We start from the raw sequence: 10,519 nt of genomic DNA, 5'->3' as shown, positions 1-10,519 counted from the left end.
TCTAACTAAGATATGGGACACTAACAGCAAAGTAGCGAGGAAATCAATTCATAAATTTTTTATAATATATAGTTGTTGTTTATACTTATCCAACTAGTGCAGTAAGATCATATTAAAGAATATATAATTTGGATTTGGATGCCGAATCAGATTCTTTTGGTGACTACCAAGCGAATTTATAGAAATAATAAGTTACAGTTAGTTGACCCATTTTCCTTGCACGAAACCTATATAGCAAGCAAATTCCTCCACTCTGAGTTGCCAAAATATACCAAAACTAGCTAACAAGACACCTAGTACAAAAGGAATTCATGAAAAGAGGGGAAAAAGAGAAGTAGTGCAAACGAACGATCATTATTTTATTAACAACTTGATGATCAAAATAAAAACCATAAACAAACACAAAAAAGGACGCGAACTCATCTGATTTTATTTTATTGCTAATTAATCTATTGTTCTTCTTAATTAACACATCACATCCTTGAGTAGCTTGTACCTTCGAGTTGCCGTTCTCGGCGACGGTATCCCGCTCGGACTCTTTCCTTTCTCTGTGGCGGCGGCGGCTCCATCTTCTCGATCGTGCTGTTTGATTAATTTGTCGCCGGAGTACTCCGATCGGTTTGTGATTCCTCCGATGTTATTTCTAACGGCTGATTTCTTCGATGAGTTTCCATGCCTGACATTTTTCTCTTCGCTTTGGCACCAATCACACGTCTCTATCGGCTCCGAGAATTCGCTGTAAAAACTGCTGCAATACCTGTATCCAGATTCAATAATCAGAGCCACACTACAATCGATGATCGATATTATCGTGATCACATGTGATAAAAAGAAAAAAAAAACTACAGATAAAATGAATTCAGCTATCCGATATCATTCATATACACATATCTGTTTGTGAATATTCCTGTGTGAAAGAAGAAGAAGAAGAAGAAGAAGAAGAAGAAGATGGATATGAAAATGAAAGAGGAGAAATTAAGGAACATACGAGTGCTGAAAGCGATTGCGGCATTTTCTGCAACGGAAGAGCTTGTCAGGAAAACCGACGTCGCCGCACATGCAACAAACAGTTTGAAGATCCACCATTGATGCGAGCTTTTTCCAATTTCTTTGCCTGATCGGAAGAAAATTTCACCGGTATATATACATGAAATTAGATTGCTGTATTTCGCTCTCTATATATATGTGAATGAATTGAGAAGAGGAAAATAATAATAATAAAGAAAAAGTGGAAGGGTTTGAAGTCGGTGTGTAAATCCCCACAGAAGGGGAAATATATAGTGCGGTCGATCGTATGTTGCTTGCAGTCGTTTTCAGTTAGGAGGAGAGAGAACCTGTAAAAGAATTTATGAAATGACAGATGTGTCCCTGACTGTGCTTCTTTTATTTCATTTATTGCCCTATTTAACCTTTTTCCTTTTTTGTTTTGTTTCTGTTCTCGCCTCTGCCGTTTATTGTTGGAAAGTTCATGTGCCTCCCTTTTACCACCAAAAACGGTGCGTGCCTTCCACTTTCTGTTTTATTTGTTATTTATTTGGCGCCTTAATATTTTAGGGAAAAGCTTTAAAATAAACAATATGTTTAACCTTTATTGATTTTATTGATATAATGTGTTAGAAATGTTGACTTTGTTAATATTGCAATTTGATTGTTGACTTTATAATCTAATGATATTCATGATTATGTGGGATAATATTTCGATTACTGAAAGGATATTTACGGTGTTTAAGATAAGACAAAATGATGGTTAGAATGAGACTGTTGATGGACAAGTCTAGTCTGATGTTTAATTTAGTGATGTATATGGTGAAGTATTAAGCCATTGAGAGTAATTGAAAAGAACGTGTGTATGTACCTTAATTGTGTCATTTATAGACGTATTTAATAGAGAATCGTTTAGATTCCTCGAAAGATAGTTGGACATAATTTAGGCAAGTCATATCCTACTCGTTTTGGACTTTCTTGATTCTAGAAGAATATCGCGGAATGTAGTCAGAGTTGGATTTGGAGATCTGCCTATTGGCCCGTCAGAGGTTAGGTGGTATTCTTATTTAGATAAATCTGACGGCTTTCGACTCTTCGGGCGTTTTTAGCTACATAAGATGGTGACACGTGTACTGATATTATTTTTCATGTTATCAGATACCCCCGTGAATTCCTTCAGCTCATTTAGAGCTTTGTACGCTTTGGAAGTGTCCGTAAGGCCCATCCATGGGCTGAGAGAAATGAAAATGATATTGCGTTCGTGTGTGTGATTCTCAATTTTCAATAGTGGATCGTTATACGAGATGACGTTATAGCTACATGTAGGCAGCCACCATCCTAATACTAGGGTTTAAAAAGCCAAGCTTTAGGTTACGGAGGTCTTCTCTTCTTATTGGGAAGTCAGACACCATCAAGGACTTCAAGGATAAATGGTTCTGGTTGGGTCCAAACTCAAAATCTCCCGACAACTTCTACCCTCAAGGATTTAACTTCAAGACTAACTCGAATATATTTCTCGAGAAAGAAGAAACTTTAAAAGAACCCCACTTTTTGACCGAAGAGGAGGAGATATTTGTGGAAGTTATACTGTCCTTCCCCAATTATTGGACAGTTACAGATGCTGGATTTGATTCAATCCAATACCATTTGCGATGTGCTCGATAAGGAGGGAGCCTTCCATTTAGAAGGCGAAGATCAATTTTTATGAGATCTTTGAAGGTGAATTATCTATTTTGACTTTATTCTTCCACCTTTTGGATATATGAATGACTTATAACATTGGTGCTCGTACTTAAATAATATCGAGATAGCGACGTGTCGTCGTATCTATAGGGCATATGCCTCAACCTCATAAGTCCACCGTCTCTAATGTTTTCCTGAAGGTCGAAGTACCTGTTGATGTTCTCCCTCTAGCAGGGCGGCGGGTCTTAAGAAGGCCTCTTTGTAGGTACTTATCGATGAGTTTGCTCTCGTCCCCCTACCTTCGGTACAGGCAACATGAGTCTATGAACAAGCTGCTGCTTTTGTTTCTACAACTCGTGTGGAACCTTTACTATTAGTTGCTCCTTCCATCGCTCTAGATTCAGCTGATGAGGACATTCTTCCCATATCTTGCTTGGTGTCCTTAATGGAAGCACCGTGTGTTGTCAAATTTTTATCCTCGATACCTCTTGATCATAACTTTTCTAAACAGTAATGATTAATCAATTAATAATAATATTAAGCAACAAACAACAAGAGCAAACAACTAACAGTATCAACAAACAACATCAACAAAACTAAACATACCTTTAGTTAATAGTTACATGGACCTAAATCACTATTTGATCCTTGATGTATCCAAAATTTTGTACCATGGCTACTATTTGGTCACAATGGATCCCCTGACCTGTCGCAATTTTTGAATTTTCACCAAATTTAAATAGAAACTTAACAAAATTGTTATTTTATTGATGTGTGACGATATTTTAATATTTAGACTTGGTAAATTTTAGTTTAGTGATTTATTATTTTTTTAATCTAGTTAGTTATTTTCACATAAGCAAATGTATATGGCACATAAACTTTAAAAATGCGATTTGTCAAGTTCACGTATTAAAATATTATCATATATTAAAGAAAAACATTTTTATCAAATCTCCGTACAAATTTGATAAAATTTCAGCAATTAGAACAGTTTAGGATTAAATGTGACCGGATAATAGATTAAATGTCACTTAACAAAATTTTGAATAGGTTACATGTAATTATTTGATAATTAAAAACAATCATAAAAGCTGGAGAGAAATAAGAAGACGCGCGGTTGCAGAGAGTGGGAAAGATTTACTCGGGAAACGTTAAGTGGCAAAAGTGGAAGAAAAAGGAAAGATGAAGGGTGAAGTTGGTAAAGCGATGTGCGTGCAGAAGGAGAAAAGGGATACAAATGTAATTAATAAAAATGTAATAGGGAATTAAGGAATGTCACTAGTCAAAGGTACAGTGGTTATTGCCTTTAAGCCAAGTCTAGAACAGCATGATCAAAAGTAGAAACCCCACACGGATCATATATCTCCCTGCTTCGCACCTGTCTAATTTATTTCTCCTATCACTCATCTTACCCGTCCATATCCTATCTTCCTTTTTCTTTTTCTTTTTTTCTTTTTTTTTTTTATCAGCTCGATAGCTCCCTGAACTTTGCAAGTGTCTCACCAACTCTCTAAACTTGCTTATTTATAACAACTAAATACAAAAATGTATTAAACATAAATTCTAAAAATACGTCTTTATCTATTCGAGAGGTAATTTTTTCGCTTCTCCTGCCTTTCAACATATTATAAGAGTTAGTGTTGCATGTTTGAGAGATTGAATAGATGAGGATCGAGAGTTAGTATTATGGTTTTGTATTTAATTGTTACAAAATAAGCAAGTTTGGGGAGTTGATAAGACACTAGCAAAGTTCAATGAGCTAATCTACTTTTATGGACAAGTTTAGGGAGCTGGTGATACGAAATAAGCAAGTTCAGAGAGCTGGTGAGACACTTGCAAAGTTCAGGTAGTCAATCTACTATTTTGGACAAGTTCAGGGAGCTGGTGATGTATTAGGCCTTTTTTTTTATCTTTCGACACCATCTCGAGTCCATTTCATTATTTTTGCTACATTAAACAGTATTCTCTTCATCTTCTCTCTCTTTTGATATTGTTACAATATTTTTGTTCCAACCTATTTCCTCGTTTCCCCTTTCTAAACACAAGATTTTCTTTAAATAATAATATTATATAACAAAATATATATTAATTATATTTATATATAAAAAAGTAAGAAAATAATAATATTTTTCAAGAGGCGTGTAACATATCTGTCGCATGCAACTTACTTCTTTACAACCAAGTGATTAATTGATTACATTTTAAGTAAGTTGATGAGACTATTATGAATTTAAACAAGTTGAAATAGTTATTGAAATACTTCAAAAAATTCAGGATCAATCAAGTTTTTTTTTTTTTTTTGAATAATTTCAGAAGGCAGATAATATATTAAGCTTCAATAAGGTACAAATTTAGCTCTATCGCTATTATGGAAGAGTATATTTAGTCTCAATATACAAAAAAAAAAAAAAGTGTCACCTTTACTGGATGATGCAATTTCAAATGTCATTAACGAAAATTGAGATTATTTCATATACAATTTCATGTTCTAATCAATTTTTAACCTCAAAAGTTTTGACTACCCATATCTACAAGTTAGGTTAATAAAAAAAATATGACGATACGTTTCGAAATTTATTTTTCACTATATAGGTGAAAACGATCACTTTGTGGTTGCTGTAGGAATATGAAGAGTGAAAATAAGAATCAACATGTTATATGCAAGAAGAAGCATAATGAACAATAACCTATAATTTAAAAATCTAATTAATCATACAAATTCATAGAAAAAAAATCTATAATTATCACTGTTCAAAACCAAGGCCGACTGAACTGTTTAGGCTCTCAAAATCGAGAATGTACCCGATTTTTTCCGATTAGTCCTTCTTGACATGTTTTTAGCCCCTAGGCAATTTTTTGCCACCTAAACGCCACATAAGCGATGATGAACACAAACACGTATTTTCTTTTTTATTTATTTATTATAATTCACTTTTAAATATTATCGCATAGTTGTGAGTGAATTGTGTATATTATTTTCAAATATTTTGGTTTAATTGCATTCTCTACTTATTTTCATGATATGATTTAAGATTTTAAGGATATTATTTAATAACTTTTGGTGAATTATATTAATTGCGAACATTGTATTTTATTTCTTTGAGTTATTTCAATGATATCGCTATTGAAATATTGATGTTTATATATTTTTAAAATATACGTATTCTTAGATAGTATAATACATATTTTAATTAAATTTATATAAAATTTTTGTTAATTTACCAATAAAAGTACAAGAACACAAATCCGATTAATCCCTGATTAATCCTCGTGAGCCATGTACGTCCGACTAGCGTCTTGCGTTTTTTATAACCTTGATATTATCAAATTAAAAGAAGGAAGAAAAAGATGAAACTATCTTAAACAAAATTGAAAGAATGTAAATTGAAGAGGGGATTGAAGAGGGGGTTGGAGACTCGCAAAGGAATGTTAAATTAAAAATAAATAAAAAAAGTTAAAAATTATGAGAAGCGACATTGCATACAGAGAATAAGTTAATAAGAGAAATAAAAATATAAAATAATAAGAAAAATAACTCAATAAAGGAGTAAGAAAAAAAACAATAAAATCGAAGTTGGTTTTAGAAAATAAAATGACTATTAGCCTAGGGTGAGTCATAAAGTTGGAGGAATTTAACCTAGAAATGTGAAGAAATAAATGTGAAGAAATGGAATTTCATTCCCTGCCATTAACAGCTCAACATAGAGATATTTATATACATAAAAAGATGCATTTTAGGCGTGGAGCAAAAGAAAAATATACAGTTGTACAAAGAGGAAAGAGAAACTATGATGCAATGAATTTGTTTTGTACGGTGTGATGGGTATTTGCAACCTGAGTGCATTGTATGCTATTAGTGCTCTGCTCCCTTTGATGAATTGTATCACCCCCCCCCCTCAAACGAGGCATGTAGATATTCAATAGGCCGAGTTTGGTTTTGAAATGGTTGAACTGAGGGAGGTGTTGAGCTTTGGTGAATAGGTCTGCCAATTGATGGTGTGATCTGATCAGTAGAAGATGGACAATGTTGGCTTGGAGCTTTTCACGAATCAAGTGGCAGTCTATCTCTATGTGTTTGGTACGCTCATGGAAAACTGGATTGTGGGCTATGTGTAATGCAGCTAAATTGTCACAGAAAATCATTGCTGGACCATTTTGATGGATGTGGAAATCTTTCATTAAGTACAATAACCACTGAATTTCGCAAACAGTGATAGCCATGGCTCTATATTCCACTTCGGAGGAGCTCTTTGACACAGTGGACTGCTTTTTAGATCTCCATGATATCAATGCCTTGCCTAGAAAAATGCAGAAACCTGTTATAGACCTTCTTGTTTCAACACAGGCTGCCCAATCTGCATCTGTAAAACCTTTGAGTTCAGCAGTGTTGTTAGTTGGAAAAAATAGGCCCTGTCCAGGAGACTGTTTAAGGTATCGAAGCACTCTGTGTGCTCTTTGCAAATCATCCTGAGTTGGGTTGTTTAGATGCTGAGAGAGTTGTCCTATGATATAACTGATGTCAGGTCTAGAGTGTGTCAAGTACAAGAGTTTCCCAATCAATTGTCTATATGCAGGGACATTTTTTAGTGGAATAGGTGAAGCTGAAGGCTTGAAATTTGGGACAGCAGGTGTATTTACTGGTTTGGCTCCCAGGAATCCCTGCTCCTGTAACAATTCTAAACAATATTTCCTTTGGCATAGGTGAATGCCTTGTGAACTTCTGGCTATTTCAAAGCCCAAAAAATACTTCAGGGATCCAAGATCCTTAATTTTGAACAAATCATGTAAATAAGCTTTTACGGAGTCTATTTCCATTTGGCAATTTGAGGCCACTAATAAATCATCCACGTATACTAATACAGCAAGAAATCTGGTACCTGAAATTCTTATGAATAGTGACGGATCTGATGTTGTTTGGTGAAAACCAAAGTTCTTGAGAGCTTGAGTGAGTTTTAGATTCCATTGTCTCCCCGCTTGCCGGAGTCCATATAGAGACTTGTGTAATCGACACACCTCTGTGGGCAATGAATTTGTTGTGCACCCAGGCGGTATCACCATATAGACTTCTTCTGAGATTTCGCCATGGAGATAGGCGTTATTTATATCCATTTGTTCTAGTAACCAGCCGTTCATACTTGAGAGAGCCAAAAAGAGTCTGATGGTGGTGATTTTTGCTACAGGAGCGAAGGTCTCTGTGAAATCGAGTCCGGCTTGTTGGGTAAAACCCTTGGCCACTAACCGAGCCTTGTATCTCTCTATGGAACCATCTGCTTTGTATTTAATCTTGAATATCCACTTACATCCAATCGGTTTCTTCCCAATCGGAAGCTTGGTGATTGACCAAGTTTTGTTTGCTTCCAACGCCTTTAATTCAGTTTGAATAGCTTCCCACCAATATTGGCTTTGCACTGCTTCTTCATAACTGGTCGGTTCTTGCTGACAGCTTATGTTGATGGCAAAAGCCCTTTTACAAGAAGACAAGTTATCATAGGAGAGACACTTCTCCAATTGATGAGGTGAGTTAGGTACCTTACTTGTTTGTACACTCCTATTGCATCCTGCTAGACGGTGATGATAGTCTTGTAGGTATTTAGGTGGATGTCTCTCTCTAGTTGATCGTCTAACAATTTGGGACGGATTGGCAACATTGTCTTCTACATGTGGGATGCCATTGAAATCACCATCTCCTGTATCAGTATCAGTATCAGTATCACCTGCATTTTCATTTGGATTGTTAGTAAGAATAATAGGTGTTTCCTCCTCGCCTGAAGGATAATCAAGGGATGGGTCAAAGGCTGGTAGATTTGGAAGGGGAATTTGGTCATCTTGTGGGACCTGAGGTTGTTTGTAGGGGAAGTGATGCTCATAGAAATAAACATTACGAGATAGGAATATTTTATGGGTTTGGAGATCCATCACTTTATAGCCTTTCGTGCCCTGTTTGTAACCCATAAAAACACACCTGATGGCTCTAGGGGTCAATTTTGTTTTGTGTCTATCAAGGGTAGACGCATAACACAAGCAACCGAACACTTTGAGATCATGCCAATTAGGGGGCTGTTTATGTAAGGTAACATATGGGATGGGATTTTGAGTTGTGTTTGTGGGCAATCTGTTGATGAGGTGAACAGCATGTGCTGCTGCCTCTGGCCAATATGTATTTGGTAAGTTGCTTTGATAAAGTAAGGCTCTTGTGACATTTAAAATGTCTTGGTGTTTTCTTTCGACAACGCCGTTTTGTTGCGGCGTTTCAGGGCAACTTGTGTGATGAAGTATACCAAACTGTGCATAAAAAGAGTGCATTTGGAATTCTGCACCATTGTCTGTCCGTATAGCTTTAATATTCTTACGAAATTGGGTCTGAACATAATGATTAAAGGTGTGAATGGCTTCCCTTGTTTCAGACTTATGTTGCATTAAATATAACCAAGTGAATCTGCTACGGTCATCAACTATGGTTAGGAAATAATGTTTTCCATTAAAGGATTGGTGAACAGGCCCCCAAATATCCATATGTAATAAGTCAAAGCATTCATCAGACATAGAAGAACTAAGAGGATAGTTTTTCTTCTTTTGTTTAGCTAAATGACAGACATTACAGGGAAAATGACCAGAAGGTACTACAAAATGAGGGAAAAATCTTTGTAGAGTAAGGCTTCTTTGAATTGAAGGGTGCCCCAATCGTTTGTGCCAAAGAGAAGTGTCATTTGGAATCATTTTGGTAGCAGCAGAAAAAGTCTTGGTAAAATCTGGTGGTTCAAAGTGATATAGGCCGTCCCTAGCCTTAGCATATCCAATCATCTGAAATGTGGTCAGATCCTGGACAACACAGCACAATGAGGTGAAACAGAGGCATATATTGGAAAAGGCAATCAATTTGCTACCAGATATAAGGTTTTATTTGAAATTTGGGACAAAAAGTGCATCATGAAGGATGAGAGTGGCACTAAGGTGCACTGTGCCTATGTGTGTAACAGGAACATAGTGATTATCTGGTAGTTGAACTGTGTAATTTGTGACTTCTCTATGAGATGAGAAATACTTGAGGTCGCATATGACATGGTCAGTAGCGCCTGTGTCAAGAATCTAGCTAGTATTTAGAGTTTTCTCATTTGAGGTAGAAGATACAATACCAGAATAATGTTGATCATGGGTGGTATTGTGGCTCGAAGCAGAAGCAACTTGAGCAGTGTTTGAAGATTCTGCAGCATGTTTGGTGTTAGGGACTAGGCTCATGATGTGATTATATTGAGCCCTTGTTAGAGTAAAAGGTACCTCCTCATTCTGATTTTTGCTGGAATCATGTTGGGTATTGCCAGTATTGTTGTTCATCTGAACTTGATTGGCTCTGTATCTGGACTGTGAATTTCCCTTGTTTCGATTCCCATATCCTGGTGGGAAACCATGTTTCCTATAACAAATGTCCTCAGTGTGACCTTCCTTATCGCAATAGGTGCATGTGGGGAGCTGTTTGTTTTGGTGATTGCTAGAGTTGTTGTAGCGTTTCTGGTTCGAATTGAAATTGGTCCTGTTCTGTTGAGATTTGTTGGCTGTGTATTGTGAGTTTTGAGAAGCTGCAAAGGCTACAGGATCTGGTGTTTGGGTAGGTGTTGTGAGGGAATTTGTCTGCCTTTCATGTTGAGTAGTGAGGTTAAAGACCTTGTTAAGAGATGGAAGGGGTTCCATAAGGAGTATTTGAGAGCAAATCATAGCAAAATTGCTATTCAGGCCCCTTAGAAAAGTTATGACCTGGTCAGAGTCTAAATAACTCCTAAACTTACTAATGGCACCACATTTACAGGAAGGATCACAATCACAAACAGGTAGTGGGCGGAAATTTATCAACTCA

The 10,519-nt window shown here is 36.1% G+C and overlaps 1 protein-coding gene across 1 annotated transcript; it reads right to left on the bottom strand.

Annotated features, from left to right (window-relative positions):
* Positions 1 to 335: 335 nt before the first annotated feature.
* LOC136216629 (uncharacterized) lies at positions 336 to 1,248 on the bottom strand. Its single transcript, XM_066003182.1, has 2 exons — positions 989 to 1,248; positions 336 to 757 (listed from the first exon to the last, which is right to left on the bottom strand). Exons 1-2 carry the CDS (start codon positions 1,084 to 1,086, stop codon positions 466 to 468), a joined length of 390 nt encoding a protein of 129 aa, XP_065859254.1. The 5' UTR covers positions 1,087 to 1,248; the 3' UTR covers positions 336 to 465.
* Positions 1,249 to 10,519: the final 9,271 nt, after the last annotated feature.

The sequence above is a fragment of the Euphorbia lathyris genome, chromosome 2, assembly GCF_963576675.1.
Source record: "Euphorbia lathyris chromosome 2, ddEupLath1.1, whole genome shotgun sequence".
NCBI lineage: Eukaryota > Viridiplantae > Streptophyta > Magnoliopsida > Malpighiales > Euphorbiaceae > Euphorbia > Euphorbia lathyris.
The sequence above is the reverse complement of the archived record's forward strand: the minus strand, read 5'-3'. Positions and strand labels throughout refer to the sequence as shown.